The sequence below is a fragment of the Bombina bombina genome, chromosome 5 (genome assembly GCF_027579735.1).
Source record: "Bombina bombina isolate aBomBom1 chromosome 5, aBomBom1.pri, whole genome shotgun sequence".
NCBI classification, from domain to species: Eukaryota; Metazoa; Chordata; class Amphibia; order Anura; family Bombinatoridae; genus Bombina; species Bombina bombina.
Window position 1 is genome coordinate 136,099,406 of NC_069503.1, and position 17,961 is coordinate 136,117,366.

The 17,961-nt window shown below is 44.2% G+C and overlaps 1 protein-coding gene across 3 annotated transcripts in view; it reads left to right on the forward strand.

The window, feature by feature from the left end:
* The window catches only part of NBEAL2 (neurobeachin like 2), a 496,796-nt gene that overhangs the window by 120,291 nt on the left and 358,544 nt on the right, over positions 1-17,961 (forward strand). Inside the window, exon 1 of one of the 3 annotated variants that reach the window (XM_053713716.1) lies at positions 11,579-11,865. The exons of the other annotated variants lie outside the window; for them this stretch is intronic. Coding sequence (XP_053569691.1) covers positions 11,824-11,865 — 42 coding nt within the window. The 5' untranslated portion in view covers positions 11,579-11,823. Of the gene's footprint in view, positions 1-11,578; positions 11,866-17,961 lie in introns of those variants that run through there. 3 annotated transcript variants of the gene reach the window in all.

Genomic DNA, 17,961 nt, shown 5'->3' on the forward strand with positions numbered 1-17,961 from the left:
ACCCCCCCCCCCGTCCCCAGAACTGCTACTGTGTAAGTGTAGGCTGCAAATGTTTTAATACCAGAGATTGAAAATTCCCTAAAACCCAGTGAGCCACATCTCTGATCTATTTTGTTTTTTTTTACCTGACTGCTAGTCAGAATTAACTTTTCATGATTCAGACAGAGCGTGCAGCTTCCGTAAGAGCATATTGAAGTAGAATCAATTGTGTGTAAGTGTCTTGAGCATTATATGACAGCAGTGTTTGCAATAATATTTGTAACAATGTTATACCAGATCTCCCAACTGTCCCGATTGTGCAGGACAGCCCCTAATTGTGAGTTCTGTCCTGCTGTGACAGCATGTTATGAGTTGGATGATTTCCCTTAGGCTCACCAATGGATTGACTAGGCACATCCACCAACTGTCCAATCGTCTTGCGTGGCCCTGATCCCAAATTTGCGAAGGCTCTTTTTAACCTCCTCAGTCCTGGAGAGTCAGCCATAAATGTTGGGAAGTATTTTATCCATATAGTGTTCAGGACTTTAGTATGCTGTATGGAAAGTATACAATAACTCGTGAAATGTGTAGCTCCTACATTTTATATAACTTTGTCAAGGTCTGTATTTACCTTTTAGTGTCAGATGAGGTTTTTGAGAATGAATTAAATACTTTGCTCGGCCGTGTGACATCTTGCTGTTAATGACACATCTAGTTTCTGTGGGTTTTTAACAGATCACAGCAAAGCTGAGAATATTGTGAAACTCAATGAAAGAAATGAGCAAATATTGTTGCACCAAAATGTTGTAGACGTGGGAAATAATTTTTAGGAGCTCAGCAAGTTAGAATTTATTTTTCCCCCTTTTTTTCCTTCTTTGCAGCTGAGAAACTTTCATTTAAAGGGACAGATAATACCTTTATTACCCATTCCCCAGTTTTGCATAACCAACACTTATATTAATACACTTTTGTGTATTACCTTTAGTAAACATCAAATTGTCCATATTGGAGGCACTATTTGACTCCTAGGTACAGTAACGGGCAATTTGGAATTTACTTTAGGTATTGATATTGCCTCAAAATAGGGATTGTTGTATTATATTGTATTGTTCACCGATTGTACCCAGATGTACCATAAAGGAGTATTTGATGTATTTTTTATAAATTATTGTAATCGTTCTCCCGGAGGTGTGGGTGGTTATGGCCTATCATAACAACGCTGATACACAATAGATCTTGTTAAAAGCTAAAAAATATGTGAGTAGTTCTAGTAAGGAGTGGATGTTATATCTTGTTTGGTGAAATTGCACTAGTTTTCTTCTCTTTTCTTTTTGAGGTGCTAGAACCCCCCCCCCCCCCCCAGAGGTTATAGAATTGTAAAGGAGAGAAAAAAAAACATCCTGGGAGGTGGGTGTGAGGTGTCAGGTGGGAGGCTAATCCCTACATTACAGCCAAAGTTAACCTTACAAGCTAATTGATTAACTTGCACAGTAGCAATAAGTGACCTTCTAATTGCCAAAAACCAATGGCAAAGCCATGCATGTCTGCTGTTTCTGAGCAAAGGGGACCTCAAAGAAGCATTTACAACCATTTTTCTTAAGTAGTTGTGTGTAAATAATTTTCAGTGAGAAACCCAAAGTTTGTAAAAAAGTTAACTATTTTTTTTTTATGTGATCCTATTTGGCGGCCAAATAGTGGCATCAAATATACCAAAATGGGCCTAGATCAATACCTTGGGTTGTCTAGTTTAAAAATATACATAGTTTTCATAGGTAAATCAGATAATCAAAGGTTCTATTTCTGTTTAAACAGAGTGATACTTTGGGCAAGTTTTTCTTTGAAATTCCTAGTAGAGAAGGGGTTAATGGGTTAATAATGAGCTTGTTGTACATCCCATTGCTGAGACATGGGTATTAATATGGATAATAAGCACAATTGGGCAAAAGGAGCCTGCTCCAAGGTTGTAATTTGCCATAGAACAAGCTACTGTGCTGTTGTTCATTCCTGGTAGAGAGCTTCTCTTTCTGTATGTATGTGCAATATGGAAGTCTCCCTGAGCGTGATGGGGAAACCAGACGTTGACTCCTTGCCCAATGTATTCAGAGAAGTATGGCTGCACCTCACTGATGAGGCCCAAAGGAGGCTGAAACAATTGTCTGGGGTTGTCATGTTACTTGTTCAAAGGAGAATTGCCTGTTATTTGGGTGCTGGACTGACCTTGTTAGGTGAGATCAGACTAATATACTTCAAGAAAGAATCTACTAACAGGTAGTAACCGGGCCATAGAACAAGCCACTGAGCTGCTGTTTGTTCCTGGTAGAGCGCTTCTCTTTCTGTATGTATATTAATATGGAGTTGCTTCCTCCTTTTGGGAAGGCTTTCTACAATATTTTGGAGTTTGCCTGTGGAAATTTGGGTTCATTAGGCTTAAAAGAACATATGTGAGGTCAGGCACCTTGAGTGTACTGTATCTACCTAAAACATCCATGTTGTTCAGTCTCTGAGATGTGGATCTAAGTGAAGAAACTTGTCAGCATGTTGTAAAGGTCACACGCAGAATAAAAACCGCGGCTTCCTCAGCCTTTTTTGTGTAATCGTCAGATTGTAATCAGAACGTGTCTCTCATCTCTTTTTTTCTCATGCTTGGACAAGATTTGTGTTACCATAAACCAAGATACATTTTCCATTGTTTAACTTTCATGCTATTAAAAGAAGTTTAGCTTCGCCAAGCAAACAGAAAAATATCAGAGAAAAAAAAAAAAGATTTTCCCCTGTAATAAACAAGTAGAATTCACAGCTTTAATATTTTGATTTGCCTTTTTTTTTTTTTTAAAGTGACATACTGTAGACGTCAGTAGTATGGCAGGGCTATTTAAAAGCCCTTTAGAGTGCAGAGTCTGTAATTCTGTGGTTTAAAAAAAAAAGGCTGCATGTGGGTAGGGGATCATTTGTGGGCATGTACAGCATATATAACAAATAACTTACATCAGCTAACATAGCAGCAGAGATATTGGCACTGCAAACACGTATGTGGTACTGGAGCTTACTCTATGCCTCACCAAGAGCTTGTCTTCTGTGTCACCTCACCTGAAACTTGCCCTCCGCGTCACCTCACCTGGAGCTTGCCCTCGGCTTAATCTAACCTAGAGTTTGCCCCCCTGTTTCACCTCACCTGGAGCTTGCCCTCTGCTTCACCTCACCTGGAGCTTTCGCTCTGTGTCACCTCATTAGGAGCTTGCCCTCTGTGTAGCCTAACCTGGGGTTTGCCCTCTGCCTCACCTAACCTGGAGTTTGCCCTCTGCTTCACCTCACCTGCAGCTTGCCTTCTGCTTCACCTCACCTGGAGCTTTCCTTCTGCTTCACCTCACCTGGAGCTTGCCCTCTGCTTTACTTTACCTGGAGCTTGCCTTCTGCTTCACCTCACCTGGAGCTTGCCTTCTGCTTCACCTCACCTGGAGTTTGCCCTCTGCCTCACCTAACCTGGAGTTTGCCCTCTGCTTCACCTCACCTGCAGCTTGCCTTCTGCTTCACCTCACCTGGAGCTTTCCTTCTGCTTCACCTCACCTGGAGCTTTCCTTCTGCTTCACCTCACCTGGAGCTTGCCCTCTGCCTCACCTAACCTGGAGTTTGCCCTCTGCTTCACCTCACCTGCAGCTTGCCTTCTGCTTCACCTCACCTGGAGCTTTCCTTCTGCTTCACCTCACCTGGAGCTTGCCCTCTGCTTTACTTTACCTGGAGCTTGCCTTCTGCTTCACCTCACCTGGAGCTTGCCTTCTGCTTCACCTCACCTGGAGTTTGCCTTCTGCTTCACCTCACCTGGTGCTTGCCTTCTGCTTCACCTCACCTGGTGCTTGCCTTCTGCTTCACCTCACCTAGAGCTTGCCTTCTGCTTCACCTCACCTGGAGCTTGCCCTCTGCTTCACCTCACCTGGAGCTTGCCCTCTGCTTCACCTCACCTGGAGCTTGCCCTCTGCTTCACCTCACCTGGAGCTTGCCCTCTGCTTCACCTCACCTAGAGCTTGCCTCTGCTTCACCTTACCTGGAGCTTGCCCTCTGCTTCACCTCACCTGGAGCTTGCCCTCTGCTTCACCTCACCTGGAGCTTGCCCTCTGCTTCACCTCACCTGGAGCTTGCCCTCTGCATCACCTCACCTGGAGCTTGCCCTCTGCTTCACCTCACCTGGAGCTTGCCCTCTGCTTCACCTCACCTGGAGCTTGCCCTCTGCTTCACCTCACCTGGAGCTTACCCTCTGCTTTACCTCACCTGGAGCTTGCCCTCTGCTTTGCCTTACCTGGAGCTTGCCCTCTGCCTCACCTAACCTGGAGTTTGCCCTCTGCTTCACCTCACCTGCAGCTTGCCTTCTGCTTCACCTCACCTGGAGCTTTCCTTCTGCTTCACCTCACCTGGAGCTTGCCCTCTGCTTTACTTTACCTGGAGCTTGCCTTCTGCTTCACCTCACCTGGAGCTTGCCTTCTGCTTCACCTCACCTGGAGTTTGCCCTCTGCCTCACCTAACCTGGAGTTTGCCCTCTGCTTCACCTCACCTGCAGCTTGCCTTCTGCTTCACCTCACCTGGAGCTTTCCTTCTGCTTCACCTCACCTGGAGCTTTCCTTCTGCTTCACCTCACCTGGAGCTTGCCCTCTGCCTCACCTAACCTGGAGTTTGCCCTCTGCTTCACCTCACCTGCAGCTTGCCTTCTGCTTCACCTCACCTGGAGCTTTCCTTCTGCTTCACCTCACCTGGAGCTTGCCCTCTGCTTTACTTTACCTGGAGCTTGCCTTCTGCTTCACCTCACCTGGAGCTTGCCTTCTGCTTCACCTCACCTGGAGTTTGCCTTCTGCTTCACCTCACCTGGTGCTTGCCTTCTGCTTCACCTCACCTGGTGCTTGCCTTCTGCTTCACCTCACCTAGAGCTTGCCTTCTGCTTCACCTCACCTGGAGCTTGCCCTCTGCTTCACCTCACCTGGAGCTTGCCCTCTGCTTCACCTCACCTGGAGCTTGCCCGCTGCTTCACCTCACCTGGAGCTTGCCCTCTGCTTCACCTCACCTAGAGCTTGCCTCTGCTTCACCTTACCTGGAGCTTGCCCTCTGCTTCACCTCACCTGGAGCTTGCCCTCTGCTTCACCTCACCTGGAGCTTGCCCTCTGCTTCACCTCACCTGGAGCTTGCCCTCTGCTTCACCTCACCTGGAGCTTGCCCTCTGCTTCACCTCACCTGGAGCTTGCCCTCTGCTTCACCTCACCTGGAGCTTGCCCTCTGCTTCACCTCACCTGGAGCTTACCCTCTGCTTTACCTCACCTGGAGCTTGCCCTCTGCTTTGCCTTACCTGGAGCTTGCCCTCTGCTTCGCCTTACCTGGAGCTTGCCCTCTGCTTCACCTCACCTAGAGCTTGCCCGCTGCTTCACCTCACCTGGAGCTTGCCCGCTGCTTCACCTCACCTGGAGCTTGCCTTCTGCTTCACCTCACCTGGAGCTTGCCCTCTGCTTCACCTCACCTAGAGCTTGCCTCTGCTTCACCTTACCTGGAGCTTGCCCTCTGCTTCACCTCACCTGGAGCTTGCCCTCTGCTTCACCTCACCTAGAGCTTGCCTCTGTTTCACCTTAGCTGGAGCTTGCATTCTGCTTCACCTCACCTGGAGCTTGCCCTTCGCATCACCTCACCTAGAGCTTGCTCTCTGCATCACTTTGCCTGGAGCTTGTCTTCTGTGTCACCTCATTTGGAGCTTGCCCTCTGCTTCACCTCACCTGGAGCTTTCCCTCTGCTTCACCTCACCTGGAACTTGCCCTCTGCTTCACCTCACCTAGAGCTTGCCCGCTGCTTCACCTCACCTGGAGCTTGCCCGCTGCTTCACCTCACCTGGAGCTTGCCCGCTGCTTCACCTCACCTGGAGCTTGCCCGCTGCTTCACCTCACCTGGAGCTTGCATTCTGCTTCACCTCACCTGGAGCTTGCATTCTGCTTCACCTCACCTGGAGCTTGCATTCTGCTTCACCTCACCTGGAGCTTGCATTCTGCTTCACCTCACCTGGAGCTTGCCTCTGCTTCACCTCACCTGGAGCTTTCCCTCTGCTTCACCTCAACTGGAGCTTTCCCTCTGCTTCACCTCACCTGGAGCTTGCCCTCTGCATCACCTCACCTGGAGCTTGCCCTCTGCGTCACCTCACCTGGAGCTCGTCCTCTGCTTCACCTCACCTGGAGCTCGTCCTCTGCTTCACCTCACCTGGAGCTCGTCCTCTGCTTTTAGCTTGCCATTCGCGTCACCTCACCTAGAGCTTGCTCTCTGCGTCACTTTGCCTTGAGCTTGTCTTCTGTGTCACCTCATTTTTAGCTTGTCTTCTGCCTCACTTCACTTGGAGCTTGCCCTCTGTGTCATCTCACCTAGAGTTTGCCCTCTGCCTCACCTCACCTAGAGTTTGTCCTCTGCCTCACCTCATTTGGAGCTTGTCTTCTGCCTCACTTCACCTGGAGCTTGCCCTCTGTGTCATCTCACCTAGAGTTTGCCCTCTGCTTCACCTCACCTAGAGTTTGCCCTCTGCCTCACCTCAGCTGGAGCTTATCTTCTGTTTTACCTCACCTGGAGCTTGCCCTCCGCATCACCTCACCTGGAACATGTCTTCTGCGTCACCTCACCTAGAGCTTGTGTTTTGTGTCACCTCACTTTGAGCTTGTCTTCTGTGTCACCTCACTTTGAGCTTGCCTTCTGTGTCACCTCATTTGGAGCTTGTCTTCTGCCTCACTTCACCTGGAGCTTGAACTCTGCATCACCTCACTTGGAGCTTGTTTTCTGCATCACCTCACTTGGAGCTTGCCCTCCGCTTCACCTCACCTGGAGCTTGCCCTCTGTTTCACCTCACCTGGAGCTTGCACGCTGTGTCCTCTCACATAGAGCTTGTCCTAGGATTTGTTGCACCTGGAGACCGTACTCAGACTTACCTGAACTAGAGCTTGTCTTCTGAGTCACCTCATCTGGAGCTTGTCTTCTGCGTCACCTCTCCAGGAGCTTGCCCTCTGTGTTTAATCACCTGGAGCTTGTCTTCTGTGTCACCTCACAAAGAGATTGCCCTAGGATTTATTGCACCTGGAGCTTGCCCTCTGACTTACCTTACCTGGGGCTTGCCCTCTGCCTCACCTCACCTGGAGCTTGCCCTCTGTGTTTAATCACCTGGAGCTTGCCCTCTGTGTTTAATCACCTGGAGCTTGCCCTCTGTGTTTAATCACCTGGAGCTTGTCTTCTGTGTCACCTCACAAAGAGATTGCCCTAGGATTTATTGCACCTGGAGCTTGCTCTCTGACTTATCTTAGCTGGGGCTTGCCCTCTGCCTCACCTCACCTGGAGCTTGTCTTCTGAGTCACCTCACCTGGAGCTTGCCCTCTGTGTTTAATCACCTGGAGCTTGCCCTCTGTGTTTAATCACCTGGAGCTTGTCTTCTGTGTCACCTCACAAAGAGATTGCCCTAGGATTTATTGCACCTGGAGCTTGCTCTCTGACTTACCTTACCTGGGGCTTGCCCTCTGCTTCACTTTACATGGAGCTTGCCCTTTGTTTTACCTCACCTAGCGCTTGCCCACTGCTTCACCTCACCTAACGCTTGCCCTCTGCTTCACCTTACCTAGCGCTTGCCCACTGCTTCACCTCAACTAGCGCTTGCCCTCTGCTTCACCTCACCTAGCGCTTGCCCTCTGCTTCACCTCAACTAGCGCTTGCCCTCTGCTTCACCTCACATGGAGCTTGTCCTCGGAGTTCATCTCATTTGGATGTTGTTCTTTACATTCATCGATGCTGCTGGTTTAAAATGGTATAACATGGAAAACATAATCTGTTTAATGCAAGATAGATAGTTGTGCTTTCAGTTTGAGTCAGCAGGTGTGAGAAGCTGTGGGAGAAGGTGCTGTGCGATTGTTTAGCAGGAGTAGTGAAAGTAGTTTCATTTTCTGGAGCTTGCCCTCTGCGTCACCTCACCTGGAACTTGCCCTCTGCTTCACCTCACCTGGAGCTTGCCCTCTGCTTCACTTCACCTGGAGCTTGCCCTCTGCTTCACCTCACCTGGAGCTCGTCCTCTGCTTTTAGCTTGCCATTCGCGTCACCTCACCTAGAGCTTGCTCTCTGCGTCACTTTGCCTGGAGCTTGTCTTCTGTGTCACCTCATTTTTAGCTTGTCTTCTGCCTCACTTCACTTGGAGCGTGCCCACTGCTTCACCTTACCTAGCGCTTGCCCTCTGCTTCACCTTACCTAGCGCTTGCACCTGGAGCTTGCCCTCTGACTAACCTTACCTGGGGCTTGCCCTCTGCCCCACCTCACCTGGAGCTTGTCTTCTGAGTCACCTCACCTGGAGCTTGCCCTCTGTGTTTAATCACCTGGAGCTTGTATTCTGTGTCACCTCACAAAGAGATTGCCCTAGGATTTATTGCACCTGGAGCTTGCTCTCTGACTTACCTTACCTGGGGCTTGCCCTCTGCTTCACTTTACATGGAGCTTGCCCTTTGTTTTGCCTCACCTAGCGCTTGCCCACTGTTTCACCTCACCTAGCGCTTGCCCTCTGCTTCACCTTACCTAGCGCTTGCCCACTGCTTCACCTCAACTAGCGCTTGCCCTCTGCTTCACCTTACCTAGCGCTTGCCCACTGCTTCACCTCACCTAGTGCTTGCCCTCTGCTTCACTTTACCTAGCGCTTGCCCACTGCTTCACCTCACCTAGCGCTTGCCCTCTGCTTCACCTTACCTAGCGCTTGCCCACTGCTTCACCTCATCTAGTGCTTGCCCTCTGCTTCACCTTATCTAGCGCTTGCCCACTGCTTCACCTCACCTAGCGCTTGCCCTCTGCTTCACCTTACCTAGCCCTTGCCCACTGCTTCACCTCACCTAGCGCTTGCCCACTGCTTCACCTCACCTAGCGCTTGCCCTCTGCTTCACCTCACCTAGCGCTTGCCCTCTGCTTCACCTTATCTAGCGCTTGCCCACTGCTTCACCTCACCTAGCGCTTGCCCTCTGCTTCACCTTACCTAGCGCTTGCCCACTGCTTCACCTCACCTAGCGCTTGCCCTCTGCTTCACCTTACCTAGCGCTTGCCCACTGCTTCACCTCACCTAGCGCTTGCCCTCTGCTTCACCTTATCTAGCGCTTGCCCACTGCTTCACCTCACCTGGAGCTTGTCTTCTGCGTCACCTCTCCAGGAGCTTGCCCTCTGTGTTTAATCACCTGGAGCTTGTCTTCTGTGTCACCTCACAAAGAGATTGCCCTAGGATTTATTGCACCTGGAGCTTGCCCTCTGACTTACCTTACCTGGGGCTTGCCCACTGCTTCACCTCACCTAGCGCTTGCCCTCTGCTTCACCTTACCTAGCGCTTGCCCACTGCTTCACCTCATCTAGCGCTTTCCCTCTGCTTCACCTTACCTAGCGCTTGCCCACTGCTTCACCTCACCTAGCTCTTGCCCTCTGCTTCACCTTACCTAGTGCTTGCCCACTGCTTCACCTCACCTAGCGCTTGCCCTCTGCTTCACCTTACCTAGCGCTTGCCCTCTGCTTCAACTTACCTAGCGCTTGCCCACTGCTTCACCTCACCTAGCGCTTGCCCTCTGCTTCACCTTACCTAGCGCTTGCCCACTGCTTCACCTCATCTAGCGCTTTCCCTCTGCTTCACCTTACCTAGCGCTTGCCCCCTGCTTCACCTTACCTAGCTCTTGCCCTCTGCTTCACCTTATCTAGCACTTGCCCCCTGCTTCATCTCACCTAAAGCTTGCCCTCTGCTTTACCTCACCTAGCGCTTGCCCACTGCTTAACCTTACCTAGCGCTTGCCCACTGCTTCACCTCATCTATCGCTTGCCCACTGCTTCACCTCATCTAGCGCTTTCCCTCTGCTTCACCTCACCTAGCGCTTGCCCACTGCTTCACCTCACCTAGCGCTTGCCCTCTGCTTCACCTTACCTAGTGCTTGCCCACTGCTTCACCTCACCTAGCGCTTGCTCTCTGCTTCACCTTACCTAGCGCTTGCCCACTGCTTCACCTTACCTAGCGCTTGCCCACGGCTTCACCTCACCTAGCGCTTGCCCTCTGCTTCACCTTACCTAGCGCTTGCCCTCTGCTTCACCTTACCTAGCGCTTGCCCACTGCTTCACCTCACCTAGCGCTTGCCCTCTGCTTCACCTTACCTAGCGCTTGCCCACTGCTTCACCTTACCTAGCGCTTGCCCTCTGCTTCACCTTACCTAGCGCTTGCCCCCTGCTTCACCTCACCTAGCGCTTGCCCTCTGCTTCACCTTACCTAGCGCTTGCCCCCTGCTTCACCTCACCTAGCGCTTGCCCTCTGCTTCACCTTACCTAGCGCTTGCCCTCTGCTTCACCTCACCTAGCGCTTGCCCTCTGCTTCACCTCACCTAGCGCTTGCCCACTGCTTCACCTCACCTAGCGCTTGCCCTCTGCTTTATTTTACCTAGCGCTTGCCCACTGCTTCACCTCATCTAGCGCTTGCCCTCTGCTTCACCTTACCTAGCGCTTGCCCACTGCTTCACCTTACCTAGCGCTTGCCCTCTGCTTCACCTTACCTAGCGCTTGCCCACTGCTTCACCTTACCTAGCGCTTGCCCACTGCTTCACCTCACCTAGCGCTTGCCCTCTGCTTCACCTTACCTAGCGCTTGCCCTCTGCTTCACCTTACCTAGCGCTTGCCCACTGCTTCACCTCACCTAGCGCTTGCCCTCTGCTTCACCTTACCTAGCGCTTGCCCTCTGCTTCACCTCACCTAGCGCTTGCCCTCTGCTTCACCTTACCTAGCGCTTGCCCCCTGCTTCACCTTACCTAAAGCTTGCCCTCTGCTTCACCTCACCTAGCGCTTGCCCACTGCTTCACCTTACCTAGCGCTTGCCCCCTGCTTCACCTTACCTAGCTCTTGCCCTCTGCTTCACCTTATCTAGCACTTGCCCCCTGCTTCATCTTACCTAAAGCTTGCCCTCTGCTTCACCTCACCTAGCGCTTGCCCTCTGCTTCACCTCACCTAGCGCTTGCCCTCTGCTTCACCTTACCTAGCGCTTGCCCCCTGCTTCACCTTACCTAGCTCTTGCCCTCTGCTTCACCTTATCTAGCACTTGCCCCCTGCTTCATCTTACCTAAAGCTTGCCCTCTGCTTCACCTCACCTAGCGCTTGCCCACTGCTTCACCTTACCTAGCGCTTGCCCACTGCTTCACCTTATCTAGCGCTTGCCCCCTGCTTCATCTCACCTAGAGCTTGCCCTCTGCTTCACCTCACATGGAGCTTGTCCTCAGAGTTCATCTCATTTGGATGTTGTTCTTTACATTCATGGATGCTGCTGGTTTAAAATGGTATAAAATGGAAAACATAATCTGTTTAAAGATATTTGTGCTTTCAGTTTGAGTCAGCAGGTGTGAGAAGCTGTGGGAGAAGGTGCTGTGCGATTATTGTTTAGCAGGAGTAGTGAAAGTAGTTTCATTTCTTCTTCCATAACTGCATATCAACATGATAAATTCCTAGTGGGTCCTGTCCTGTTTCCCTTCTCAGCAAGCTGCAGGTGGTGGTGGTGGTGGTGGGGGGGGGGGGGGCTGGGGATGGCTGGGGATGGCTGGTTATCCCCTGGCCCTGTGTTAAGGGTAAGTTTGCATCATACAGTTGATCTCCCCCCTTGCAGTGGTTTTTTGTGCTGATAACAGAGGAAGTGTTGCTCTCGGCTGCTGTGACTTGGCATTTCCTGGCACTGGGTGCTTGCATTCTCTCCTCCTTTTCTCATTATATACATCTGGCACCTTTTTTGCTCATTGTCTGTGTTGAACACACTGCACTCAATCTCCATGCTTTGTCCTGCTGAACTCGCACAGAATCCTGAAACAGATTTAGGGAATGGAGCATTCTGTGTGGGTGACACCAGCGCAGGTTATTCAGGTAATGCAAGTGTAAACATTTTAGCTGGCATTTTATTTATTTATTGGTTTGCAAATATAGCAATACTAATACATAGAAATAATTCCATATGAAATAGTTCAATGTTTTTTCAAAAACCTTTTTAACTATTCTAATATTTATTAATAGTTTTGTTCGACTTTTCCTGGCAGTGCCATAGAGAGAGAGATATAGCACTAAAATGCAGTTTTAGATTTTGTTTGATTTTGCTAAAGAGATTAACAATATAATTTGTGTTGATAATTAGAAATCATTTTTATTTAGATTTTTGTCTTTCTTTCTTTTTTTTTCCTTTTTAAAGTTATAACTTTTATCTGTTATAAATGCCAAATCATTAAATCACTGGCCACATTGTGGTGCTGCCCTCTGTTTTGCCTTCATGTATCTTTATTGATTTTATTAAAGAAATAAATAAAAACAGGGGGGAAAAAATTGTCAGTAAGTTATCAATGAATAACATCTGGCACTAAAGGAATTGTATCTGGAGCAATAGTTGGCAGCAGTTTTGCAAGAATATTTTTATCAAACATTACATTTTTAATAGCTCAGCTTAAAGGGACACGGTGATGAAAAATTAAAATGACATTTTGTATTTTATTTGTGAATTAAATACTTCTTGTGACTGACAAGTTTAATATACTGACATTAGTAGATACTTGTATCTGGGTCACAAAGAAGACAGGGGTTGAGTCAATATGTTAACAAAATATCAATTATTTGGCTTTAACATAGAGGATAAGACTTCAAAGTGCCATATATATGTGGTAGGCTTTTTCAGGACTGGAAAATCAATTTTCTGACTTAAATTACAGTAAACGAGGACAAAATAAATAATGAATGTGTGTTGCAAACTTGTTTTGCTATGTATAATTAAGCATTTTATATTACAATCTCAAAGTGTGTTCTGTCCCTTTAAGTACTGTCTGTGACAAACTCTGATATGTGTGTCAAGCAATGCTGCGCTGCTCGCAAGTGGTTTAGTTCTGAGCAGACACAACTTATTTCATCATTATCTAGCTGTAATAATTTACTATTGCACTGAACTTCCTCTAGTAAATTATTTACATAATTACACTGTATTCTCCCAAGTTGCCGTTGTACATTTTTCAGATTCCCTGAATTCAAAATAATGTTAATTAATTTTTATCTTCAAGTTGTTGTTTTTTTTGTTTTGTTTTTGTAAGAGATGTAATTGCTTTGGCTTTCACAAGTTGTATCTGCCATGTAAAATAATGCATTGTAGTATCTAACTAGTATTATAATAACCCAGGCAGACTTACATGCTGGATCTTTTTAAAGGGACATGAAACACTAAATTACAATATATTTAAAAGGATATTAAAGTCCAAATTAAACTTTCATGATTCAGATAGGGCATGTAATTTTAAACAACTTTCTAATTTACTTTTATCATCAAATTTACTTTGTTCTTTTGTTATTCTTAGTTGAAAGCTAAACCTAGGTAGGCTCATATGCTAATTTCTAAGCCCTTGAAGGCCGCCTCATATGAATGCATTTGACAGTTTTTCACAGCTAGAGGGCGTTAGTTCATGAGTTTCATATAAATAACATTGTGCTCACGCACGTGAAGTTATTTAAGAGTCAGCACTAATTGCCTGAAATGCAAGTCTGTCAAAAGATCTGAGATAAGGAAGCAGTCTGCAGAAGCTTAGATATAAGGTATTTACAGAGGTAAAAAGTATATTTCTATAACAGTGTTGGTTATGCAAAACTAGGGAATGGTAAATAAAGGGATTCTCTATCTTTTTAAACAGTAACATTTATGGTGTTTACAATCCCTTTAACATTTTTTTAGTTATGTGTAGTGAGAAAAAATAACATTCAATATGCTCTCATTATTTATATATTGCCTCTTTTCTGTAAATGAACTTGAATGTTAAATTGTGGGGTGTGAGTATTGGAAGTGCACACTGCAGAATTTACCAGCTTAATTCCTTATGGGCTTTAGCTTAGGTGATAAGGTAAGATACTAGCAGGTTTTGCTAACAAAATGACCGCGATTAGCCATGTCTACTAAAGTAATAAAGTTCAGATTGCTTCCTCCAGCTACGGCAAATGGTGGGAGGGAGTTTGGCCATTTGAAAATAACTGCAGTATACAAGGTATTTATGTAATCACAATACTTTCACACTCACATATATGTTTACTGTATGACTCCAGAAAAGTATTTTTGTTTCAAGGTGTTTTTTTGTTTGCTTGCTCATTTAAAGGGATATGATATTCACTTTTTTCCTTTCATGATTCAGACAGGGGATACATTTTTAAAAAAAGTTTCAAGTTACTTCTATTTTAAAAATGTACTTTGTTCTTATGGTAATCTTTGTTGAAGAGATATTTAGGTAGTTAGCGTGCGCGTGTATGGAGCATTACATGGTAAAACACCTACTGCCACCTAGTGCTCTTCAAAATGTATAACTTTATTAAAAGTTGTCTTGCAAATCTGCTGTAAATATTGCTCAAGATACAATTCCTTCACTGCGTAAAAAAAATAAATCACTATTTGTTTAAAAGCGCTCCAATTTCATATATGTCTAGTTATCAATCTGTTGTCATTCATATTGTATATGAAAACAATCTCAGATTCATTACTTTCTGACTGTTGAGCACCTCAATCGTAGTGAAGGAATTGTATTTGGATCTACTGAGTAGGAGGGAATAGTGTATAAAGTTTGGTGGTTACAAAAGGTCTCCAAGGTGTGGTTCCTAAATCGTATAATTTTAAGTATTGCTTCAGAGACATGCATGCTCCTGAGACTACCTACCTGATTTTTAACAACGGATACCAAGAGAACAAAGTAAATTTTATAACAGAGGTAAATTGGAAACTTTTAAAAAAAATTGTATGGTCTATGGGAATTCTAAAAGAGAAGTCATATTGATATCATTAGATTAAAAAACTGAAATATTCCTCCATGCTTCTGACAAATACAGTATTCAGCTCACAAAAGTGGATGTGAAAAGTACTGGGTGGCCCTATTGTGGCTCTGGGTTTTAGGTTGGCCCGTTTTAATCTTTTTGGAAACATAATTTAAAAGAAGGAAGTAATCCATTGGCAGTAACGTAACAATCAAACAATATTTAAATGTATTTCTTTCCCTTTGGCAATATATATATATATATATATATATATATATATGTTGTCAGGAAGTTATTATAGGAACAAGTTGTCTCTTCTTGTTAAAGTGACTTTACCTACATCTCTACAAACAAGAGTGTCACAGCACAGGGCAGAATATGAAATTATCTTAAATTGTTCCTGGTATGTTTATTTGTACATAAATTGCTCATGGTATGTTTATTTCTATATAAATTGCTCCTGGTATGTTTATTTGTACATAAATTGCTCATGGTATGTTTATTTGTACATAAATTGCTCATGGTATGTTTATTTCTATATAAATTGTTCCTGGTATGTTTATTTGTACATAAATTGCTCCTGGTATGTTCCTATAATAAATTGCTTATGGTATGTTTGTTTCTATATAAATTGCTCCTGGTATGTTTTTATATAAATTGCTCATGGTATGTTTGTATATAAATTACTCCTGGTATGCTATTTGTATATAAATTGCTTCTAGTATGTATATTTGTATATCAATTATTCCTGGTATATTTATTATATATATGTCTTTTTGCATATAAATTGCTCCTGGTGTGTCTTTTTGTATATAAATTGCTCCTGGTGTGTCTTTTTGTATATAAATTGCTCCCGGTATGTTTATTTGTATATAAATTTCTCCTGGTATGTTTATTTGTATATAATTTTCTTCCGGTATGTTTATTTGTATATAATTTTCTTCCGGTATGCTTATTTGTAAATAAATTGTTCCCGGTATGTCTTTTTGTATATAAATTTCTTCTGGTATGTTTATTTGTAAATAAATTGCTCCTGGTATGTCTTTTTGTATATAAATTGCCTCCGGTATGTCTATTTGTTCTTGGTATGTTTATTTGTATATCATTTGCTCCTGGTATGTCTATTTGTAAATGAATTGCTCCTGGTATATTTATTTGCATATAAATTGCTCCTGGTATGGGTATTTGTGTATAAATTGCTTCTTGTATCTTTATTTGTATATAAATTGCTCCTGGTATGTTTATTTGTGTATTAACTCTTCATTTGGGAAGTTTTATAGCCACATTAGTTATTGCATTTATGCAATTCTTAATCCACAGCAATTTGTATTTATATCATTTTATCACATAGTTAAACACTCAGGCGTGTTACAAAAGTGTCTCTAAACACATATGGTGTCCCAGAGTATTGACAAGCTGTGCAACTGTACAATGTGTCTGTGCCAAGATATGGAAAACATTCTGATTAGTGCGCCTAAGTTAGATTTAAATTAAATTCAGATAGAACATGCAATTTTAAAGAACTTTATCTTTTACTTTTATTATTTAATTTGCTTAACTCTCTTGGCATACTTTGCTGAAGAGCATACCTAGGTAAGGAGCAGCAGTGCACTCCTGTACTGAGCTAACTGTTGATTGTTGGCTTTACATATCTATATTTACATACATATCTCTGTTGTATCTGAATTCTGAAAGAAAAGAAAAATGGTTTAGTGTCCCTTTAATGGGCATAGAAGAAAACATGAAGGCAGACTGTACATTGTTACAAACATTGTTACAAACATACTACTCAAGACATGGAAACAAATTATGCTTCGATAAGAGACTTAGAGAAACAGGTACATTTGATCATAGAAGTAAATTGGAAAGTTTTTTTTGAAGGGACAGTAAAGTCATAATTAGACATTCACAATTTTGACAGAACATATAATTTTATATAGCTTTCCAATTTACTTTTATTATTTAATTTTCTTTCTCTTGTTATCTTTTATTAAAGGGTTTATCTAGGTAAGCTCAGGAGACGCAAGGCACCTGGTTACTAGCTGCTGATTGGTTGCTGCATATATATATATATATATACAGATTGTCATTGGCTCACCCCATGTGCAGCTAGCTCCCAGTAGTGCATTGCTGCTCCTGAGCCAGGAGCCTAAACAAAGGATACCACAAGAATAAAGTAAATTAGATAATAGAAGTAAATTTGTTTAAAATTGCATGCTCTATCTGAATCATGAAAGTTACATATTGACTTTACTGTCCCTTTAAATATCACATACTGTTATGGACCTATAATATAGATTTTGATATTTTTATTTTATTTTTTAATAAAGTTTACGAAAAAGTGTCTTAAAAACGAGGGCTAAACGTTTGTGTTCTGTGCACGCACGCAGGTTCCTGCCTTAGTGGGAAACGCTGATAAGCGTCATTGAGTGACATTACAGAAAGCAATTTAAAGGGACATGAAACCAAAAAATGTTCTATCATGATTTACTTTCCAATTTACTTCTATTATCAGATTTACTTTATTATCTTGTTATCTTTTATTGAAGGAGCAGCAATACACTACTAGGAGCCAATGATAAGAGGTATATTATATGTGCAGCCACCAATCAGCAGCTAGCTCCTTGCTCCTGAACCTACCTAGATGTGCTTTTTAACAAAGGATACCAAGAAAATGAAACAAATTAGATAATAGAAGTCTATTGGCACGTGGTTTACAATTGCATGCTTTTTCTTAATCATGAAATACTTTTTTTGGGGTTTCATGGTTCTTTAAGTACCTAACACCAAAGCAGTACGTGGTCAAAATTTAGCATATTTGTAATTTCAATCTAATGTTTAATTGCTAAATTATTTGTTTGATTGGGTGGATTTACCTTTAATTTTAGGTCTCCTTTTTTTAAACATTTTGGAGTAGACTGTCCCTTTTATGTCAACGCCAGATCAGCAGCTCCCAGTAAAGCATTGCTGCTTTGGGGCTGACTCTAACTATGTGTTTAATCTCTTTACACACAGTTATATACAAGCAATAGGGCAGTGATAAAATGCTCTAAAACTTAAGTGTTTTTTGGCAGTTTAATGTCCTTAAAAGTTTTAGATTCCTGGTTTTCTGACAGTAGAAATTATACTAATAAGTTGTGCCAATAATTCAAGAGCAAGAAGATAAAATGTCCCTTACACACAAGATATATGACCAGAAGC